The 23,229-nt window shown below is 17.1% G+C and overlaps 4 protein-coding genes across 4 annotated transcripts, besides 36 other annotated features; 2 read left to right on the plus strand and 2 right to left on the minus strand. All coding sequences in view use genetic code 6, as the record gives it.

The window, feature by feature from the left end:
• Positions 1-505: 505 nt before the first annotated feature.
• IMG5_157270 (sodium hydrogen exchanger family protein, putative) lies at positions 506-1,172 on the minus strand (the record flags this gene model as incomplete). Its single annotated transcript, XM_004030542.1, has 1 exon — positions 506-1,172. A coding segment is annotated over one exon (667 nt), but the record flags the coding sequence as incomplete, so codon positions are not given.
• Positions 1,173-1,177: 5 nt separating this feature from the next.
• Positions 1,178-1,238: a microsatellite.
• Positions 1,178-1,249: a microsatellite.
• Positions 1,180-1,245: a microsatellite.
• Positions 1,185-1,246: a microsatellite.
• Positions 1,250-1,359: 110 nt separating the features above from the next.
• Positions 1,360-1,399: a microsatellite.
• Positions 1,400-1,419: 20 nt separating this feature from the next.
• Positions 1,420-1,482: a microsatellite.
• A 5,150-nt stretch (positions 1,483-6,632) lies between these two features.
• Positions 6,633-6,682: a microsatellite.
• A 126-nt stretch (positions 6,683-6,808) lies between these two features.
• Positions 6,809-6,839: a microsatellite.
• Positions 6,840-7,920: 1,081 nt separating this feature from the next.
• IMG5_157280 (short chain dehydrogenase reductase family protein, putative) lies at positions 7,921-8,873 on the plus strand (the record flags this gene model as incomplete). The annotated part of the gene is made up of 2 exons (XM_004030543.1): positions 7,921-8,500; positions 8,609-8,873. The coding sequence occupies 2 exons, from the start codon at positions 7,921-7,923 to the stop codon at positions 8,863-8,865; spliced, it is 837 nt and encodes a 278-aa protein (XP_004030591.1). The 3' UTR covers positions 8,866-8,873.
• Positions 8,503-8,558: a microsatellite.
• Positions 8,556-8,607: a microsatellite.
• Positions 8,865-8,906: a microsatellite.
• A 1,192-nt stretch (positions 8,907-10,098) lies between these two features.
• Positions 10,099-10,143: a microsatellite.
• Positions 10,102-10,149: a microsatellite.
• Positions 10,150-10,763: 614 nt separating this feature from the next.
• Positions 10,764-10,802: a microsatellite.
• Positions 10,764-10,831: a microsatellite.
• Positions 10,768-10,807: a microsatellite.
• Positions 10,768-10,861: a microsatellite.
• Positions 10,862-11,776: 915 nt separating this feature from the next.
• Positions 11,777-11,843: a microsatellite.
• Positions 11,777-11,856: a microsatellite.
• Positions 11,799-11,856: a microsatellite.
• Positions 11,857-12,153: 297 nt separating this feature from the next.
• Positions 12,154-12,308: a microsatellite.
• Positions 12,175-12,308: a microsatellite.
• Positions 12,184-12,308: a microsatellite.
• Positions 12,202-12,308: a microsatellite.
• A 2,376-nt stretch (positions 12,309-14,684) lies between these two features.
• Positions 14,685-14,725: a microsatellite.
• Positions 14,726-15,696: 971 nt separating this feature from the next.
• Positions 15,697-15,758: a microsatellite.
• Positions 15,759-16,342: 584 nt separating this feature from the next.
• Positions 16,343-16,445: a microsatellite.
• Positions 16,438-16,496: a microsatellite.
• Positions 16,438-16,539: a microsatellite.
• Positions 16,466-16,529: a microsatellite.
• Positions 16,496-16,550: a microsatellite.
• A 264-nt stretch (positions 16,551-16,814) lies between these two features.
• Positions 16,815-16,878: a microsatellite.
• Positions 16,879-18,569: 1,691 nt separating this feature from the next.
• Positions 18,570-19,231, plus strand: IMG5_157290 (hypothetical protein; the record flags this gene model as incomplete). The annotated part of the gene is made up of 2 exons (XM_004030544.1): positions 18,570-18,974; positions 19,202-19,231. The coding sequence occupies 2 exons, from the start codon at positions 18,570-18,572 to the stop codon at positions 19,229-19,231; spliced, it is 435 nt and encodes a 144-aa protein (XP_004030592.1).
• A 139-nt stretch (positions 19,232-19,370) lies between these two features.
• Positions 19,371-19,413: a microsatellite.
• Positions 19,383-19,431: a microsatellite.
• A 990-nt stretch (positions 19,432-20,421) lies between these two features.
• Positions 20,422-20,475: a microsatellite.
• Positions 20,476-20,755: 280 nt separating this feature from the next.
• Positions 20,756-20,792: a microsatellite.
• Positions 20,793-20,895: 103 nt separating this feature from the next.
• Positions 20,896-23,013, minus strand: IMG5_157300 (small-conductance calcium-activated potassium channel protein, putative; the record flags this gene model as incomplete). Its single annotated transcript, XM_004030545.1, has 6 exons — positions 20,896-20,922; positions 21,240-21,513; positions 22,204-22,562; positions 22,645-22,686; positions 22,936-22,939; positions 22,988-23,013. 6 exons carry the CDS (start codon positions 23,011-23,013, stop codon positions 20,896-20,898), a joined length of 732 nt encoding a protein of 243 aa, XP_004030593.1.
• Between the last annotated feature and the right edge of the window lie 216 nt (positions 23,014-23,229).

Here is a 23,229-nt window from a genome sequence, read left to right on the forward strand (position 1 = left end):
TTATCTTCACTTAAAATTAAAGCTAAAGCTATAGATAAAGTTCCTCTTAGTCCACCCCAAGAAGCAATAATATATTCTTTTATTGTTATTCCATCTCCAGTTCTTTTAAGAAACCAGTAAAAAGTTAATATCATAATAAACCTAGATAAATTCATAAATATATAGAAAACAATCATTTTCCACCAATCGCCAGAATTAATAACAGGTACTAATTCTTTTTTAAACATTTTTAATCCAATAAAAAGTCCAGCATAAAAGAATAAAATAGATTCAACAACAAATTAAACATAGTTTAAAATTGTTTATAGTTTTTCCTTTTAATCATTTGTAAGCTTATCTTTCATAAACATATTTAATGTTATACCTAAAGAAGCAAGAGATAGTAGTCCACTAAAATTTAGGCGAAGCTTTTCACAGACATAGAATAAGGAATAAGAAGATATAAATATTAAATTAATAAACATTACCATGTTTTTCTTAAAAAAATTTATTAAAAGCAAGCAACCTATTCCAAAAACAAATCCCATAGTTAAACCGCCTAAAGAAAGAGAGAGCAAACTACTAAACAAGCTCCCCATTTATAATTAGATTCCTCTAGCAACATCTTATACAATATTAAAAATAACAACAGCCACTCCATCATTAAGTAAAGATTCCATTTCTATAATGACTTCTAAATGAAGAGGTGCTCCTAATTCTTATAGTAAAGCAACTACAGCTACTGGATCAGTAGTAGAAAGAGATGTAGCCAATAACATTGCACATGACCAAGGGAGCTCTTCATCATCATATCCTTCTACGTATTTCAAGGTTAGTGTTAGCAAAATAATTGTTAATGTTACTCCAGGTACCGCTAAATAAAATATTTGCCATTTGTTTTTATTAAATACTTATAAATTAGCATTAAAAGAACTGCTAAATATTAGTACAGGAAAAAATATCATTAAGAAACCATGGGGATTTATTTCTAATACTTTATCAAACACATCTTTATAAAAATCAATTGATCCTATAATCATTCCAAAAACTACTAATATAGGAGTGTATGGAATTCCTAATCGAGAGTTTAACTCTTTAGAAAATTAAGAAATAAATAATCCCAAAATAATAAACATGATTATTCTAGATTCAGTATCTATTTCATCAAAGTTTTGATTCAAAACCCTATTCATAATGAATTTTTATTTTATTTTATTTTATTTTTTTAATTTTTATTTTTATTTTTATCTTTTATTTTTTTTATTTAATTATTAACATACATAATAAAATATGAAAAAATTAGTGTATTATAATTTTTTAGTTTATTAATAATCTCATTATTTTAATTCTATTTAAATAGAAATTAATATTTAGTTACAGATAAAAGTACAGGATATCAATAAAAGTATAGTAAATCAATTAATAAAAAATAATAAGATAATAATTATTATATATAAATATTAAGTTCTATAATATTAATATAGTAAATATAAGTTTTAATTAATTGGTTTTTTTTTGTTATTTTAAATCTAATTATATATTTAAATAATATATCAGTATTTTAAAAAATATTAATTATAATATATATTTTTAAAGTTGTATATTCCAATATTATTATCTTAATGTTACTTAATTTTTTCTAACATTATATAATTAATTCTCAATCATCCACTTTTAAAACATTTTTTTTCATAAATGTAGACACAGCAACTCCCAAAATAGATAGTAATAAATTTGAATAAAAATCCGTCGTTATTGTTTACCCAAAAATTTTAAATGGCCTATATTTATTTTCAAAATTAATAAATTCAATTCCATTAATAACCTAATCAATATTATCTTAAATATGCTAATTTCGGTCATCCATTGTTTCAAAATCAGCATCCGAGTAATAATTCATTAAATATTTCTAAATAGGGTTTTATAAGTTATCTTTTATTTTTAGCAAATACCCATAATTGGCTTTAATATCTTCCAATATCTAAATATTCCTAATCAACAATTCTTAATGTATATTCGCACTATTATTAATATTTGCTCCATCTTTAATAGCTATCGTAACAAACATAAGCCAAACTCCACATTCATAGACATTATATTAGACTGCAGGAACTTCCTTCAATTTAATAAACTAGAAAATAATCCCAGCAAAGAACAAAAATTTAGTGCCACAAAAAAACAAAAAATAAGAAAGCATACACTCTGTCCTTCTAATATACTTAATTCCATAATTAACTGCTAATTATCTTAAATGAAACCAGTTCAAAACCGTCAAATGACATGATAAGTCGATAGTTTAAAAAAGACTATTCCCTTCTTTATAATCCAAAGGTTTTTCTCCTTTGATCATCGTGGCTAATTGCTAAGAATAAAAAACAATTCTTTTCAAATCCCTATAGCAAAGTAAAACAAATAGCAAAAATAAATTTGAATTAATCCATTCCAAAGTAAATGATCCAATATTAACAACATAATACACCAATAATCCATCTTATTAATACAAAGAGTCATTCATTTTGAGCGCGCAAAAGAATATGCTCTTCAAACTCCCAAAGCAGAAACAAAAAGTTAAACCTTTAGCCCTTGGGTAAAACTCGATGTATAAAAGTGCCAAATATTTAATTACTTTAGGCCCATAAGCGAACTCTTTCAAACTTTTTTTCTTTCCCCTCAGATTAATATTTGGAGCCTCATTATTAGATAACAAATCAAGAGCTTCTTAAGATAAAGGTTCCGCGAAATCCATATAAAAAAGGCATTCTTCAACTTCTTGTCTTTATGAAGAAACATAAATTTACTATTTAATCACGTATTCTTTTTGTTCAAACCAATCCATAAGAATATATTCTAAAAATAATTAATCATATGATAATTATTTTTTTTTATAAATTTGGAATTTAGAAGGGTGCATTAAACCATATTTGAAACATAAAAGAGCACCTTTAGAAATCAAGAGAAAAAAATAGAAAAAATTTCATAATAATATTATATAGATAAAGTCTTGTAACTGTATAGAAATACAACCGTAAAAGCAGTTCCTAAAGCTGAAATCGTGTATTCAAATTAGCTTAAAGGATTCCAACCCCAAAAAGCCATATTTCGGGCTATATTGAAGTCTCTCTTTTCCTTCATATTCATTAGTTTTATTATCAAAAGGCCAATAGGGCCCAAAAAATAGAAAACTAAATGATAAAATATCATAATTCCAAATTAGTAAAAATTAAATATTATATCTTTCGGAGGATCATTTAAATCGCTATCTTCAATAAATATTTTTTTTTCAAATTCTTCTTGCATTTTTCTTTTTTAAGTTTTTTTTCTGTCTGAAAATTTTATTTCTTTTTAACTTATTACTGTTTTATAACCTTTTAATTTACTAAATGAATCTTCCTAAAAATAATTGTCGAAATCAACATTATCTTCATCTTCATCTTACTCTTCCTCTAATTCTTAATTTTTTCTTAAACTTTAAGAAATCTTTTCTTTTTTCTTTTCAGAATTTTTTAATGAAATTTTTTATTTCAATACATTTTTATTATTAGGTTTATCTAAATTATCAACTGATTTTAATTATTCGATTGGCTGCTTTATTTATATTGCGCCTTAATATTATTCTATTTGTGGTTTTAATTCATTTTCTTGTGTTTCTTCATAATTTAATTTTACAATTGTTGTATCGTTTATGGTCATATCCTGTTGTCTTTATTCAAAAATTGAATTATTTTAATTACTATTCATTATTTATTATATTTTATTATAAAATATTATTAAAAACAATAAAAAACATAAATTTCTTTGAAACTATAATTTAATTTTTTATTTTAATATTATTCGTTATTTTTTTAATAATAAAGTTGTTAGATTAAATTAATTTTTGGTATAGTTAATTTTAAATGTACAAAGTTATCAGTTATCAATTAAATTGCTTTTTTTGTATTTTAAAAATAACGTTTTTGATAATAAAATTACACTAAAATCAAAGTTTAAGTCGAATCACAACATTTATTTTGAATATAGGATAAATTTATAGCATAAATTCTATTTAATATTCTTATTTAAATTATTAAATAAATAAAACAAAATTATTTATATCCATTTAAATAAATAAAATCTTAATTTATTAATTATATTTAATAAATTAAAAAATAGTTGAATAAAAATACATTTAATAATAATCCATAAAAAAATTATTTTTAGTTATATTTTATATTTATGATGTAAAAAAATAAATTAATATTTATATAAACAATAACAAATATAAAAAATGGGTCAAATATGCATAAAAAATGATTAAGAAAATAATAATTATGTTTGTTGTTGCAAATCATAAGACATAAAAAATACAAAATAAAGATAAATTTAATGATCTAAAAAAAATATATACAATAAAAGAACGTTCGTTCGCAACAATAAATGATAGCATTTATTCCATAAATTAAAACTGGGTTTCATTTAATATATCTATAAATAAACATTACAAAAACGACAATGAAATACAAGAAATATTAGAAATTTTAAGTTAAATAAAAAAGGGCAAAAAAATAAAATATGGGAATAAGATTATAATAAAATACCTTGATAAAAAACAGTTATTATATTCGAAATATTAAAGATTAAATAATAACTAAAACTTGATAATAATATAGAAGAAAATTCGATTTATTATGAATGGAAAATGTTACCTTTTTAAAATGACAGCAAGGATTTTGTATAAAATTGTTAAAAGATATTACTTTAACATAATCCTATTTAATATTTTTTGCAACTTTCTAATATTGTAATTTAAAGATCGGAAGAAGATTTTTAGCATAAATTAGTGGTTTCTTGCGGATAATAAAATCAGTTAATAGAAAACCAAACTTGGTCAATCTAACCTTTAGAATTTTAAGATACTTGTTTTTATGAAAATTAATTATTTTATTTTATGCATTGTACTTCGAAAAATTTCCTAAGCTGTTAAGATTAATAAGTTTTCTGCTATGAGAAAATCAATGAGATGTTGCAAGATTCTAATGACAATAATGATTTATAAAATAGTGAATTTACTACTTAAGCATAAACTGCTGTTAGTAAATAAATTTGGTATGCTTAAGTGATTAATGATTTTATATATAGTATTTAATCATATCTTTAATAATATTTATTTATAATTATTATAATTATAAATATTTATTTTTTAAATAAAATTTTTATAAATAATATTAAGTTTTTATTAATTTTTTAAATTCTATTATATTATTATTTAAAATAGTTTATTTTGCTCTATAATTTATAATTTAATATTTATTTTTATCAATTTTAATTAGTTAAGCCTACATTTTTCATTAAATTTAACATAGCTTCTTCTATCTGTTAAAACATATTGATAATTTCATTATCATTTTATATTTCTAAATTTAATTAAATAAATAAAAACAAAATATATATTAATAAATTATACATGGATTAGATAAAGTAAAAACTTAATCTTCCTCTTCAATTTTAAACTTATCAAAAATCATATCTTAAATTAAAGTATTTATTATTTAAGGAATTAAGTTATACTATGAAGGATTATTCTTTGAAAAAAATATGAAAATATAAAATAAAATGAAATATACCTTTATTTTATTTATAATATTTTAAAATAAGTTTTATTTGTTTTTTAAGTAATATATTTAAAATCTAATTATAATTTTTATTGTATCTAATTAAAGTTGCTTTTTATTTTTTTAAAGTAATTCACTATTTATAATATTAAATAATAAACCAAATAAAATAATATATAAATTTTAAACATCGCCTTTTGTCTTTAATTTATTTTAAGTGTATAAATATAATTATAAGAACCATTTTAAATAAAATATTAAAGACTACTTTCATATTAAATTAGGCTAACATTTTATTATTTTAACACTTAAAATATCGATTCCTAAAGCATCTTTTCAATACTTTAATTATATTTAATAACAATTTCATTATATTAATCTTAATTTTTTTTTCTTATCTATCTTCTTTCTATATTTTGTGATTTTTTTCATTAAAATAAAATAATACAATACCTTGTCGGCATTTCAAAATAAAATCAATAAAATTGTAATCTATATAATTGATAGATAATTATAAAAGATTAGCAATGTCTCTTAATTCTAACAAATCAACTTTATTTTAAGTAAAAACGTGCTTTTATTCTTAGTTTTAATTAATTCTTTGTAATAAATTTGCTTTTACTTATTTTTAATTATGTATATCCATTTTTTTTTTTCTGAAATTGTATAGGAAATAAAAAGATACTCTTATTTTTTAAAATAAAGCTTAAATACAAATAAATTAAAATTTACATTGCTCCAGCTATACCTAAAATAAATATTGCGTATTTGGTTAATGAATTTGCTTTTAACTATTTTTTTATATTAAAAATCTATAATATATTTTACTTTTTTATTTTATAATTAAGTTGTTTAAAAAATATATTCTATTTTTGGTGTTTCTGGCTAAATTTAATTATCTACTTTAATTTTTTCAATTTTTAATTAGAAATTTTCTTTTCTTTGCATAATAAGATGATAAAATGAAAACATTTTTTTTTATATATGTTATTATAAAATAAAAATAATAAATAAATTTAACTAAAATTAATAAAAAAACATTAAAAAATTAATAGTATTTATTTATAATTTTAATTATTAAAAATTATTAATTTTAATATTTTAATAATTATTAAAAATAGTTTCTAAAATAAAACTAAAGTAAATTTTGGTAACATAAATAATATATAAGTATTATTAAATAAAAATATATTATTAAAAAAATAAAATAATATAATACAATATTCTCATTTTTTAATATGTATATAAATAAATATATATATATAAATATATTTACATATTTATATATTTAAATTATAATTTTATTTATTTATTTTAAATTTTTTATCTAATTAATTAATATTAATGTCAATTTTTTTTATATATTACTTATTTACCTATTTTCATTTTATCATCTTCTAATAGTTTAATTTTTTTTGATAGCGTGCTTATTATTTTTAGTAATTTTTTTCTTGTTAAATTAACAGTTTTATGTCATTTTTTTCTCAAATTAGCATTTATTTAGAAATTTTGTTTTTAAATTTTTCTATTATAAATTTATATTATTATTTTCTATTTTTTATTATTGCGATAATATAATAATTTACTTATTTTATTTAAATATGAATATTTAGTTTTCGTATTTTCATAATTATGTTTTAATATATTATAAATTTATTATTATATATTAAATTTATATATTGTTTTTATAATTTTAATTAAATATCTTTTACTTCTATATTTTTATCAAGCATTCTGGAATTCATGTTATTTTAAATAATTTTTTTTTGAGAAAGCATATTTATTTAAGGAAGTTAAAGAAACTTTTTTTATTGGCAAAAAAGTTTTATATTTTATTAGATTAGGTATTTTATAATTTTTTTTAATAAGTTACTATTATTCTAAGATTATAATTTGAATGTAATGTATCAAATATTTTATTTTTTATTATAATTTTTTTACTTTTTTTATATAACTTTTTTGTAATTATTGAAATCTTTAATAATTAAATTATAAAATCATCTATTAATATTTTATTATATATCTATGTATTTATTACTAAATTTATATAAAGAAAATTAAAAATTGCGGACTGGATAAAAAAATTATAATATTTTACATTTATAAAATTAAGTATTAATAGGAAAGTTAAAAAAAATTATATATTTAAATAGATATATAAACATATATTAATTATAAATATGAATATATTTTATTAAATATATTAATATTATTTATCTTATTAATTTAATAAAAAAATATTAAAAATTCTTATTTAGGAAAGATTTTTTTTAAGTAAATAAAGGTTAAGTTTTTTATTAAATAATAAAAAATAAAAACACAAAATAATATTTTCTAATATTAAAAAAAAAAAATGAAATTAGACAATAACGTAGTCGCATTAGTAACAGGAGGAGCAAGTGGTTTAGGAAAAGCCACAGTAGTAAATTTATTAAGTAAAAACGTCCGTGTATTTATTGCAGATATGAATGAAAAGGATGGAAACGATTTAGTACAAGAATATGGACATGAAAGATGCTAATTTTAAAAAACTGACGTATCTGATGAAAATCAAGTTAAAAGTATGATTAATGCATGTGTAGAAGCATTTGGAGCTATACATTTTCTTTTAAATTCAGCAGGTGTAATATCTGCTGGATTATTAGTAGCTGGAAAAGTAAAAATAATATTTTAGAATTTTTTTAAATAAAAAATAAATAAATAAAAGAATCAAGATAAAACAATAAACACTGCAGAACTAGAAAGAGTTTTAAAAATTAACGTAGTCGGAACTTTTAACGTATCAAAGTACGTCGCTATGTAAATGGTTAAATAAAATTACATAAATTAAGAATTCAAAGAAAGAGGAGTAATTATAAATGTAGCTTCAGTCGCAGGAATAGAAGGCTAAAGAGGATAAACTGTTTATTCAGCTTCTAAAGGAGCAATTATAGGCATATATATATATATATATATATATATATATATATATATATATATATATATATATATTTATTTCTTTTTTTTATTTATTTTCTTTTTATATTTATTTTATTTTTTAGGAATGACATTACCTATGGCTAGAGAATTAGGATCATATGGAATTAGAGTTTGCACTATTGCTCCAGGTATATTTGAAACACCAATGGGAAATCGAATTACCGAATAATATATTATTGGTTTGAAAAAAGCTAGTGCTTTAGGAAGAATCGGTTAGCCAAAAGAATTTGCTGATGCTATTTGTGGATTAGCTATTAATTCTTTTGTAACAGGATCTGTATTTAGAATTGATGGAGGTATTAGACTTCCTCATATGTGATTTTTTAATATATATTTTTAATTTTTAAATATATAATTTTTTGTGTTTCAAACTGAAAATCAATTTTAAAAAAATATATTAATTATTATAAATATAATTTTATTTTTATATTTTAATTAAAAAAATTTTTATATTAACTCTATAATTATATATAAATATTTAAATTAAAATTATTAATATTTACAATTTATCAAATTTAAATTTTATGCAATTACTATATAATAAGTATTCAAAACAAATATGTTTATATATATAAGAAGTTTTAAATAAGATATAAATTTTAATATTAATAAAATAAGATAAAAAATTAAAATTATAATAATTTTATATTAATGATATATTAAAATAAATTATTAAATTTAATAATCAAATTATATAATTAAAAACTTATTAAATATAATTATTCATTCAATATTTTAAAATAAATTATTTAATAAATATTTTTACTCTTATAAAAAGTATAACATGTTTATATATTTTTGAATAATTAGAAAAATAAACTTATTACACAATTTATAAAAAAATATTTTATTTTAATAAATAAATAAAAATTTTGTTTTTATAGCATATAATTTATAAATAAAGATATATTAAAATATTTTAAGTTAGTATTAATTTATAATTTTCAATATACATTGTAATTTTTAAAATAAATGTAACTTAAAAAAATAAAAATATTACTTATAATTTATGAATTATTTATATAAAAATTTAAAAAACATTTGCATTTATAATATTATATACTATTTCTAAAAACTAAATTGATATATAATAAATTTAAATCATTTTTAAATTCCCAATACCTATGAACAAAGCCTTGTAAATGTGGTTATATCAACTTTATCAGGAATAGAAGCATCACTAACTTCATTAAATTAATATTCTGAACTGGCTAATGTTTTTAATGCATCTTTACAAGCTTCCTTTCCAATATATCCATCTTTTTTTAAGTCAAAAAGTGTGAATACATTTTATATTTCTTCATGATTAAATATTCCAGTTTTAAATCCTTATTCTTTTTTTATTTTAGTTATTCAACAATAAACTATTCTACATTTTCTGGTTATTTAAAGCATATTGCACTACATATATCTTCAAATAATTCTACTATTCTATGTTTTCTTAAATATTCATCAGCTTTTTCTTTTAAATAATTTACTTAAGCCATTTTTTATAAAAAATAAATTACAGTTTTTTTTTTTTAATATTTTTTTTTAAAGAATAAAAATAATAATAAAAAAATTATATTTATTAAAAAAATATATTATATATAAAAAATAATATAATTGGCTCATATTGTTTTTAATTTATTTTTGTTTTTATTTTTAAAAAAAACTTGATAAACAAAAACAATGGTTTATTTATTTATTTTTTAGATTGAATATTTTTAAAAAAATAATATGAACAAGAAATATAAATATTTAATATTAATATGAATTTTAAATTTTATTATTTATATACTTTTTGTTTTATTATATAATTTTAAAATGATAATTAAATTATTTTTTAAAAAAAAAATGGTTTATTTATTATCATTATATATATATAAATATTACATTTATTAATGAGTTTTAATTAATTCTAATAATTAAAAAAGAAATTAAATATAATGTTATTATGAATATAATTTAAAATTTAATTAAATATGTATTTTATTTTATATTTAATTTATTTAGTTTCATTTTTGTTGAAATTTAATTTAATAAAATAAACATTTTAATTATGTTGAAAAAAAAATTATATTTATTTTCTCGTGTTTTGTCAATTAATAAATTTTATTTTTTAAATATATTAAAAATAAAATATAATTCATTAAATTTCAATAAAAATCAATAAAATATAATTATTAATATTTATTTCATCAATAAAATATTAAAAATCATAATAATAATCCAAGCAAATAAAATAAAAAATAAAAAATAAAATAAAAAATAAAAAATAATACACAAATATAAAAAAGAAAATACACATACATAAATATTAAAAAAAAAAAATATATAAAAAATTATTAATTTACATAAAAAAAAATATTAATAAAAAAATGAATACTTCTACTTCACTAATAACAAACCCTGAAACTTCCTAAATACAATAAATTGCCCGCTTTTAACCCGATAAAAAATCTCAAGAATCTCAATATTCCTCTGCCTAGATTTTTCTTCAAAATGAAAACTCCCACCAAATAAACATCTAAAGCATAAATTAATAATAAATTTAAAAATAATAATCTTCAACATCTTATCTATCTCTATTCGCTTCTAAAATACAAAAACCTGAAGAATAATTGGAAACACCAAAAATTATATAAAAGGAAAGTACAAAAACTAACAGTGAATTCATTCTTAATTAATATTATTAAGATGATGATGAGTAAAAAATAATTTAAGAAAATATGATGAGTGAGGAGAAGTAGAAGGAGTATATAAAAATAAAGATGATTATTAAATTTATTGTGACATATTTAAATACAGATGAGAGTTTACTTTAGAGTAAAAAGTAAATTATAAAAACTGATTCATAATTTGAGGAAAAAAGAGATTGTTATTTAAATATATTCAATTCACTTGTGAAAAAATTCAAAAAGTTAAGAAAAACGAAAGAAGAAATGACTAAGTTTTGTATGAGAAAGGCTTTCAGATATTTATTTTCTTAACTAAAAATTAGATGCGATTCGAAAATGAACTTTAAAGAAGCTAATGAAATTTGTATGAAACATTATTTTAAATAACATGTAAATGATTCTTAATTTGTTCTCCCTTTTAGGTATTTAATTATTTTATACATTTATTAAGTTTTAAAATATTAGAAGAAATAATTCAATAAAACTATGAATACAATTTTTCTTTAAAAAGTATTTTCATCTAAGAAATTTATATAAGACTATTGTTGCTTTTTAAGTAAAAAAAAATTGATATAAATATATAAATATAATAATGTATATATATGTATATATATATAAATATAAATATATATATATATATGTATATATATTTTAGATTACTTTGATTAACTTGTTATTTAAGATAATAAAAAGAAATAGAAATTTTAGCTTATTATATAATTTCTTTAATAAATAATTAAAAATTTGAAAAAATAGAACGATTAAGAAGACTTCCGTGGACATTTTGTCTATTGTATTTGACTAAAAAATTATCTTTTTAACTTTCGGAATTATCTGATTAAACGTATAAACAATTTCTTTAAATAAAATATGCATGCTTAGGCAAAAATATTACAGAAACATAGTATTCTAATTAAATAAAAAATATAAAAAAAGATCATCAAGATAATAATAGTACAAAAAATTATATAAATAACAATAAAAATAATCAAATAAATAATAAAAAAAATAATAATAAAAATAATAATAATAATAATTATAATAATAATAATAATAATAAATATAATAATAATAATAATAAATATAATGATTATAATAATAACGACTTAAATTGTTGTAAAAATAAATCATTGCTATTTATAGATTAATAATCGATATAAACTTCATTACAAACATTATCACCTTAAATATCAAATAGTAAATAAATTAAAACTAAAAATTTGATATACATTTAAACAAAAAACTATTTCTATTAAAGTACAAGAAGAAAATTTATATTAATTATTCCTCCTAAATATGAATTACTTTAAAAAAAAATATATCTAAATTAATGAAATTTTTAATAATAATAAAAAAACTAATAAAATTTATAAAGCAAAAAGATTTTATATTAAAAAAAAAATATATCTACATTTTTTTTTTAATTTAAATAATATAATTTTATTTATATAAAAAATAAAAGTTAATTAATTATTTATTTATATAAAAAAAAAATCTAAATAAAATTAATAATAAAAGTAAATTAATTTATGCATATTAAATAATATATTTTTTATTATTTTAATGAAAGAATAATTGTGTGTAATTTTTATTGAATATCTATTTACATACAAACATTTTTCAAATAATATATATGATAAATTAAATAATGCTTAAAATTTTATTGAAAAAATGTACTTTTTTTTTAGATATTATAAATAGCATAGAAATAATAAAATTTATTTTTTATAATTATTTTAAAAACTTAATATTTTGTATAGTATATTATTTTAAGGATTATTAAAAAAAAAAAAAATATTATTAATTTTAAATATTTATATATTTAAAATAAAAAAACAATTCAAAATTATATATATTTTTTATTTAAAAAAAAAATATTCAATGAATAATTGTCGAGATTTTGTTAAACCAAACATTAATGCATAATTTATGATAAAAAAATCCTCTATAATGAACTTTAGTTTGATTAGCAATTCCAAAACACATATTACAAGTAAACTCTTTCGCATTAACAAAGCTTTATTCACTACTTAAAATATTATTAATTAAATATTCCCTTTCTTCTTCTTTTAAATTTTCCTAAAAGCTTTGTTATCCAATAAGTTTTAAATCCACACTAAATTATTTATTAATTTTTCCTATCTCATAATTAAAGTATTTTTCGAAGGATTATAAATTAATACAATCTCCACTCAAATAAAAGCATATTTAACTATATCTTTTTCCATGACAATACAATAATTAACAAGCTTAAATATAATCGGTAAATTCAGACATTTTTACTACAATTTATTAAGTTTAAAATGACAATTTCTTAAAAAGACATATTTAATTTTTAAAAATATTAAATTCTTCCTCACATGCCTATTGTACTTTTAACAATTTCTAAATAAAATCGTCAAATTTATTATCTATATTCTAACATACAATAAAAAAGCGGACAAAATCTTCCAAATCAGCATCAAAATCGTACATTTTTTGAACTTAAGGACAATATATATCTGCATGTTATAATTTTGAAACTTTATTATAAATTATTTCGGCAAAGCATTTACCATCACAGGAAGAAATTTAATAAACTAATCCTATTATTTCCGATTAAAAATCATTTTGGAGATTTATTTCTTATATTTCTTGTTTGATTTTGAGAACTTAATCATAGTTTTATTCACTTTTATATTTTTTTAAATTATCATTTAATTAAGATAATTAATTTATTCCCTATTTTAAAATTATATTATTTATATTTTATATAAAATAAATAATTTATTTTATTAAATAATAAAAAAAAAACATTAATTTTATTTTTACTTCTTGAATAGCAAATACTCTTTCTACACAAGTATACAAGCCAATAGAGTCTATTTCTAATAATAAATCTTCATAAAACTTAGGATCTTGGAGATAATTTCCTTAATTTTCGAAAACATTTCTCCAGTAAATTCCTTTTTTAATTTACTTTTTATTTTAAAAAGGTTAAATATCTTTTATTTATATAATTTAAGCATTATTTTATTTTTAATCAATTGTTGTACTTCCTTCTCGATTAGTTTCAAATTATAAAATACTAAAAATATAATAAATATAAATAAATATATTTTTTTTATAAAAAACTCTTTTTAAGAAATTTCTAAAGTATTATTTTTTTATTAATTTTGATTATATTTTTTATCTTATTATTCATCAAAATCTACTGGATTTTCAGTAAAAATTAAGTCATTTATTATTTTTGGGTCACTTTTTGTGCTATATTCTGTATGTTGCATATTTTAATTTTTTTATTAATTATTTTAATTAATATCATGAAAATCTCCAAAATCATCATTTTCTTCACTTTTAGTTTCTTATTATTAATTAATTATATCATTATTTTAATTTTAATATATTTGTTAATTATTATTATATTAAAAATCTGCAAAATCATCATTAAATAAATCCTAATTTTAATTATTTTAAACTTGATTATTTTCATAATTTTAATTATACTATTAATAATTCAAATTATTTTATTAAAATTCATTGAATTTATCTCCATTATATACTTATTAATTCTTTTATTAAAAATCATCAAATTAATTATCTTATTAAACATTATTTTTATTTTAATCATGAGTCTTTTATTATATATATTCATTATTATTTTTTTATTCAACAATATCTCCGAAAAATTCGTTCTCTTTTTAATTACTTTAATATATGTTTTCATTGTTTAACAAAATATTATTGTTCAAATTTTCATTTTAATTTAAATTTTATTTATTTTAGTAGAAATTATTTTGATTATGATTAATGTCTTTTCCTTATTATTGATATTGATTTGTATTTTCTAAATTTTATTACCCTTCAAAATTTCCGAATAAATCATCATCATCATTATTTTTTTGAATTTATTAATTATTTTCATAAAGATTATTTTATATGTTTATATTTAATTAATAATTTTATTTTAAATCTTATTATTATTATTAAACTTTGTTATTGTCTGAAATTTTAAAATCATTAAAATCATCCAATAATTCATTATTATTCTAATTTTATTTAACAAAATCATTACTTTATTACTAAATTATATTTTCTTAAAGCTAACTTTGGAAATTATTATTGAATTAAAATTCGTTAAATTAATCTTATTCTGGAATAAGATTTTAAACATTATTTTATACATCTTAAAACAAATCTTAATTATTTTTTTATTATTAATTATTATTTATACCATCGTTTAAGTTAAAATCTCCAAAATCATCAGACATGTTTTATTATTATATATTATTATTATCCATTTAATTATTTTATAAATTAGCGACATTATTACTTTAAATATTTAAATTACAATTATTATTAGTAGTAATTTTGAAATCATCGGTATGATTTAAAAGCTCGTTTTAATTTTATTATTAAATATTTAATTAATTTTATTAAAATATATGTTATTGTTAATTTCCCTCTTCGAAATCACCAAAATCATCATCATTATTATTTTAAACTAGTCCTTATTATTATTATTATTATTATTATTATTATTATTATTATTATTATTATTATTATCTATTATCTTACATATTATCTTGTTATTCATCTTTATTTTTATTAATAATAGCATCCCAGTCTAATTCATATGCTTTTATTGGTGTTTTAACAATCTATACGGTCATCTATTGATTTTAATTTATATTTTTCTAATCATTTATTTAAGAAGCATTTGATGATATAATATCTTCTCCCTTTATTTTTTATAAAACTTAATTGCTTTAAATATCTATAACATTGTTAATAGCGTTTATATTTTAAAAATTCACCTAAAATTCTCCAAATTCATCTTAATTTTAAATATTATTATTCACTTAATGTTATTAATTAATTTAACTTACTTAAAAATCTCCAAACTCATCTTAATATTTTATATCATCATTTATTTATTATTATTATACTTGTTCTGGATTGACTACATTGTATTAGAAATTGCCAAAATCATCTGATTTATTACTTTTAGGTTTTTCATCTGTATTTTATTTACTGGTTTTGTTCTTATGAATTTGCTTTTGCTTTATTTCAAACATGTAGAATGCATCGTACTTTTTTTTAGGAGTTTCGTCTGTATCTATTATATTTTAATTTGCATTTTTTTTGGTATCAACAAAATCTCCAAAATCATCGTTTTGTTTAACTTAAGTTTAGAAATCTCCAAAATCATTGTTTTATTTAACTTAAGTTTGGAAATCTCCAAAATCATCATTTTATTAATGTTATTAATATATATTTTATTAATTTTATAAATATTAATTTTAATAATATTAACTTTATTCAAGTTATTAATTTTATTAATGTTATTAATTATATAAATGTTGTTATTAAATTTATTGATTATCTTAAAATTAATTTTAAGGTTATATTTAATTAATTATTTAAAAAGTGTTTATTCCTTCAAAGTTGGGCAAATAAATGTATTATTAAATTTCTTAAATTTGATAATAAGAAAGTTCAGCTTTATTTTAAATAGAGGCTATTTTTCTACATAGCATACAAAATTACTAAAAATTAATTTGATTTTTTAAATTTTCACCTATCATTTCAAGCCATATATTTCTTATTTAATACTTTTATAATAAAAATATATAAATATATATATATATATATATATATATATATATATATATATATTAATTTATATATATTTAATGTTTTTATAATATTATTATTTTACTTAATTTAATTAACTTCTTTTTATAAAATCAAGCAAAATTTAAGGTTATACATTTGCATATACATTAAAATTAGATTCTCCACTTAAATTTTAAAATAAAATTTGATATAGCTTTTATTCTTTTTCTGATAAGTCTAAACTCATTGCTTATTATATTTTTTATTATTACTTTTGCATTTGATTATTATTCACTTAAATTATATATGCTTGCTAAAATATCCACATTATGGTCTATGTGTAGTTTTAGTAAATTTGTGGGTATTATTGAATTATTTAAGGATTTTTTATCATTGTGTCATAGGCATTTATTACCCTTATTCTTTGATCTGGTAACATATTTGAAAATACATGTATACATTCTGGTTTATTTTATAATACCTTCTCATAAAATTCTTTTTGTAGTGTTTAAAATGCTTATTATTATTGCTCAAATACTGTTAAATGATTTTAATGGTATTCTTCTTTTAAATCCATTAAGTTATCCATAAATTTTGCTTTTAATTTACATTAATTTTTTTATTATTTTGTTAAATTAATATTATATTGTTTTTAGTATAAATATGAATATTTATTTTTACCATCTAAATCAGATGTTTTATTATACATTTTTTATGAAAGTTTAAATGTGTTTTATTTATTTATTTATTTATTCTTTTACCTATTATTTTATTTTAGTTAATTGTAAATAAAAAAATAAATAGAAATTAATTAATTAGTTATTTTAAAAAAATAAAAAAATGATTTATAATAAATAAAAGTTAAAAATAATTAAAATTTATATATTGAGTTTTATTTTATAAAAATAAAATTAAAATTTAAAATAAAAATAAATTATAATAAATACAAATGTATGATTTTTATTTATTTTGCTGTAATTTTTTTTTTTAAAAAAAAGGACATTATATATTTTTCACGTCTTAATTTTAATATTGAGTTTTTTTTAAAACAAAAAATTCCAGAAAAAAATAAAATATAATATTTAAGTTCTAAAAAGTAAAAAAGTAAAATTTTGTTAACTTTTTTATTTTTTATATAATATTATTGATATTCTTTTATATCACTTCTATTTTAAAGACTATATTTTAAATTTTTAAGCAATCCTTTTATTTTTATCTAACAATGTATTATATATTTAATTTTAAAGTTTATTTTTTATAAGATAGAAAGAAAAATAACTCAGTTAATAATTATAAAATATTAAAATTAAAATATATAATTAATTTTTTAATATATTTATTTTATAATTTATTTTATCTTATTTTTCTGTTTAAGTTTTATATATATTTTTTTTAAAACTCAATAAAATAAAAAAACGCTATCCAATATTTCTTGTATTTTTTGCTTGTTTGATTGAGTTTTAAAAAATAAAGATTTAAAAAAAAGTAATAAATTTAATTTTTATTATTTAAAATTTTATTCTTCATATATAAATAATTTATAAATTTAGAAAACATTAATAAAAATTAGAAATTATTTATTTTATTATAATTATAAATGCTAATAAACACATTTATTTTATTTAATTATTAATATATACAAGAAATTAATAAAATACATTAATTATTATTAAAAATAAAAAATAAAATTACTTTAATACTGTAATAATAAATTTATAATTTAATAAATCAAAAAAGAAAAAAGAAAAAGAAAATATAAAAAATAATGTTTAAAAAATTTAACTAAACCGAATTCAACAGGAACATGAATCTAATCGTCGATGCATAAGACACCTAAAAAGGTTAACTATGGTTAGGAGACTATTATGCTGCCTTAGATGTTGATGCATTAGTTCGAAGAGGTATTAATACAGTTCTTACAGTCGCTCAAGGGTTGAAATTATATTACGATCCTCAAAAAAAGATTAGACACAGGTAATGGAATATGTAAGATTGCGAAACTTATAATATATAAAGACATTTTAATGATGTAATTTCAGAAATAGAAAATGGGTTGTAAAAAGGAAATGTATTAGTTCATTGTGCAGCTGGAATTTCTCGAAGTGCAACATGTGTTATAGCATATTTGATGCAAAAAAATTCATGGAATTATTCAACAGCATTTAGTTTCGTAAAAAGAAAAAGAATAATTATTTTCCCTAATTATGGATTTTAAAGATAATTAAAAAATTTAGAAAAAATTTTAAGAAGAAATACATTGTAAAATATTGAATAATTAAATAGCTAAAAAGAATAGGTTAGTTAACCTTAAATCATTTCTTAAAAAAGTACTTTATTTAAAAGCAAATGCATAAAAAATGCTATTATTAGTTAAAGTAATTTTGTTAATAAACATAGAAGTATGGTCAAGTAAAAAAATTATATTGAAGTTTAGGATTAATAGTAATAATAATAGAATAAAAAAAATGATAAATAACAATAATATGATTTGATTTACTTTAGAACTTAATTAAAGAAATTGCAAAATATTTAACCCATTAAATAACCTTTAAAAGTTAATAATTGATTTATATTAAAGTTTATTTTACTTAAATATTTATTTTATATTATTAAAAATTTATATTATAAATAAAATATTAAAATAATTTATTATTATAATATAATTATTTTCTTATTAAAATTTAAATATATTTTATATTTAAGTAATTTTTATAATTTTATATGATAATTTCATATGACATTTTCATTTAATATTAAATAAAATTATAAATATATAACTAAAAAATACATATAATTTTTTATTATTTTATTTTTGATTTTTGTAAATGTTGTATTTTTTAAAATATATTTATAAATTTTTTTTATAAATTGAATAGTTTTATTTTGTTATTTTTATAAAAAAAAAATTTAAAAATTAATTATTTTGGAATAGGTTTAATACATAATGTTAATGTTTATTGTTTTGAATATAATTTTAATTTTTATATTTATTTTATTTAGGATTAATATCATAAAATAATAGTTTATCCTTCAATATATTGTTAGTTAATTAATCTTATATATCTATTTTTAGTTGCTCTTACTTATTATACTATTCTTCAAATAATAATCATAAAAATAGATAAATTTAAACATGTTTTTTTGTTTTATTTCCCCATAACTAATAATAGAAGCTTTTCTCCTTAAATTTTATGTTAGATTTTAAGTTAAATTCCTAATTTAAGAGTTTTGATTATTTTATTAATAATTTCTTTTTAAATATGAATTAGGTAATTATTTTTCGAAACATAAATTTTAAGAAAAATTTGCATAAAATTTTTATTTGTTTGTAAATATTTTTTTTTTTTTAACAAAAATAAAAATAAATAAAATTAGTCTATTATTTATACGTCAAATAATATTAAGTGTTTCAAAAAAATCAATTATTTATTGAAATTTATTCTATCTTTTTTTAAATTTTTATTTAATAAATGATAATCTGAATTTAAGTTTTAAATTATTTTTTATTGGTTAGTTGTCTAAAGTTAAAAATTATCCCTTTTTTTTATTAAAAACTTTTCATCCCTAAATTTGCTAATAAAAAGGAATAAGAATCTAAACTAATATAAGATTTTCTATTTATTTTATTTAAATACTATTTTTATTTTAATTTAATATATTTATATATTTTATTTCTCTTATGAATATTATCTAAAAAAACATTTTAAATTGAATTATATTTTTAGGACTTTTAGTTACTATTTAGGTGTGAATATATTTAAATTAATTATTTCCATTATAATTAATATGATAATTTTTATTATTATCAAATCTATTAAAATACATAATACTTTTAATATATAAATTTTAAAACTTCAATTATTACAATTTTAAAGATTATTATTTATTCAAATCTTCCGTGATTAAATATGTCTTTTTAGAGTTAATTAATCAATTTATTATTATAAATTCTATTATTTTTTTAATATTATTCTTTTTATTTATTCTTCTCTCTAGTTTGTTTAAAATAGATTTTAATATTGAGTAATATCCATATTTAAAACTGTCTACCCAGGTTTTTATTTATAATATTTCAATTGTTAAAATATAGTTCATGCACTTAAAGAAGAATCTATTTTCTAATTTATTAAATTTAATTTAAATATTTTTTGCATTATTAATGAGAATTATTTGATAAATTTTTAAAATATACAAAAACAATAAGATTTATTTTCATAAAAAATATAAAGATTTAAAAAAAAAAACAAGAATGAATTTTTTATTTTATTATATAAATAGAATAATGTCTATTATTTAAAAATTAAATTTTAAATATAACATATGTTTTAATAATAAAATAATATGTAATATTTAAACATCATTAAAATAATGCATTTAAATAAATAAAAAAATAATAAATTAAAATAATTTTTAATAAAATATTTAATATTCATACACTGTCTATAATTATTCTATAAACCTTATCATCATTTTTTATTAAAAAGGCATTATTTTTTGTATTTTCTATGGTAGTATTGATTTTATTGTCCATTAAACTTTCATTATTTTCTTCAATTTTTTATTTACATTCCATAATACTTTCTTGATTGTTATTAAAAGTATTATTGTGAATATCATTATGTTTAGTTAAATCTAATTAATTTATTATATTTTCTTATTTTTCACTTATCCAATTTTAGTTAGTCTAATTTTATTCAAGTTCAATTTAACTATAATTACATTCAATTTATAATTATGATTATTCATTATTATTATTAAAATTACATTATTATATATTTTTATTTTTTTATGTATTTGTTTATGATTAATTATTATTATTAAAATTTTTTCCTTTACAATTATCTTAATTCAAACTTTTTTATTCTTTTAAATTTTCTTCTTCTGGAATTTCTTCAATTCGGTAATTTATTAAATTTTATTATTTGGACTATTTTCCTTCTTCACCAATATATGTAAAACTCTTGCAGGACATTTAAAAATTATTTTTTATTCTTTAAACATTCTAATCAATAATATCTTATTCCACTTTTAATTTACGCATTATTTCTATATTGGATTTTATTAAATTATTTTAATTTTTTATTAAATTTAATATGTCCTCTTTCATAAAGTTAAAATGCCTACTCTTATAAAAATTATACAAATATTTAAAAATAATAAAAAATTAAACCATTTATTCCGATATATTTTCATCTTAAATACTCCTATATTATCTTTAAATAATTTTAAATTTATTTAAATATTATCTTAATCTAATTTATTTCCTTAATAAATATATGTTAATAATATATTTTTTTTTAAAAAAAAACATTAATTTTTATTTAGGATTAAGACAATTTTTTCTTTAATCGAGACTAATTTTAGCAAAAAGTGTCATAATAAAAGCCGAATAATTTTACATTTCTTTCCTTAACTTTAGTCTTTACAAAACCACAATAGATTTATTTTCCATAGAACTAGTATCCAAAGTAACTGTAAGTGTCAATACCATCATAGAAACAATAAATACACCCCAAATACAAACTATAACAATAAAAAATCTTCCCAAAGGGGTTCTTGGGAACAAATCCCCATATCCCACAGTAGTCATAGTAACAATAATATTCCAAATACAATTTGAGTAATTATAGTAATTAATAGGTGTAATTTCCCCATTTTCATCAGCTCTAGACAAAGGAGCCTCACAAATCATAATAGTAAAGCTAAAATAAAAAATAGAGATTCCCATAGCTGCCGAAATCAACTAATAAGGTTATATCTACATAATACATTTAATTACAAATAAATAATCAGCATCACATGCATATAAATTACATAAACGCTAAGTTCTATTATTATACCAAATAGAAGTCATCATTAAAGTCCTTATAATAAGCAGAACCCTGAACATCATGAATAAAGTAAATATTTCATTCAAATGATAATATACATCTTCCCTTAAGGTTGGTTCATTAAAAAAATAAATTCGCATTTTCCAAGTCCAAGGCATTGGATGGGGTATACTTATTATTAATTCTATTATTAAATATTTTAAATATCCGGCTTTAAATATATTATCCTTTTTTCCTACTACTTTTCTTTATTTTAACCAATCTAATCTTACTTAATATCTTACTATAGTTAATATTTACATACCTTGTATTTTTATTTATTAATTTTTTTTTAAAAAAATAATAATATTACAAAGTGTTAAAATAGTAGTCATCCATAATATTACTATTGCCTATTATTCATCTCTTTCTTCAAATTCTAAACTATATTCAATAACTGCAATTATTACTGATAAAAACGAAAACAAAGAAACTGCTTGGTCAATTAATAAAAAACGCGAAAAAAAAGCTTTGGTAGCCCTGCCATCTTCAAAGCCTCCTACCTGATCTTCTTGTGCTTCTTTTTATAAATTTTCTCGAATAGTTATTTATCTT

This window comes from Ichthyophthirius multifiliis, assembly GCF_000220395.1.
Source record: "Ichthyophthirius multifiliis unplaced genomic scaffold scaff_1120509251192, whole genome shotgun sequence".
In the NCBI taxonomy this organism is placed as follows: domain Eukaryota; phylum Ciliophora; class Oligohymenophorea; order Hymenostomatida; genus Ichthyophthirius; species Ichthyophthirius multifiliis.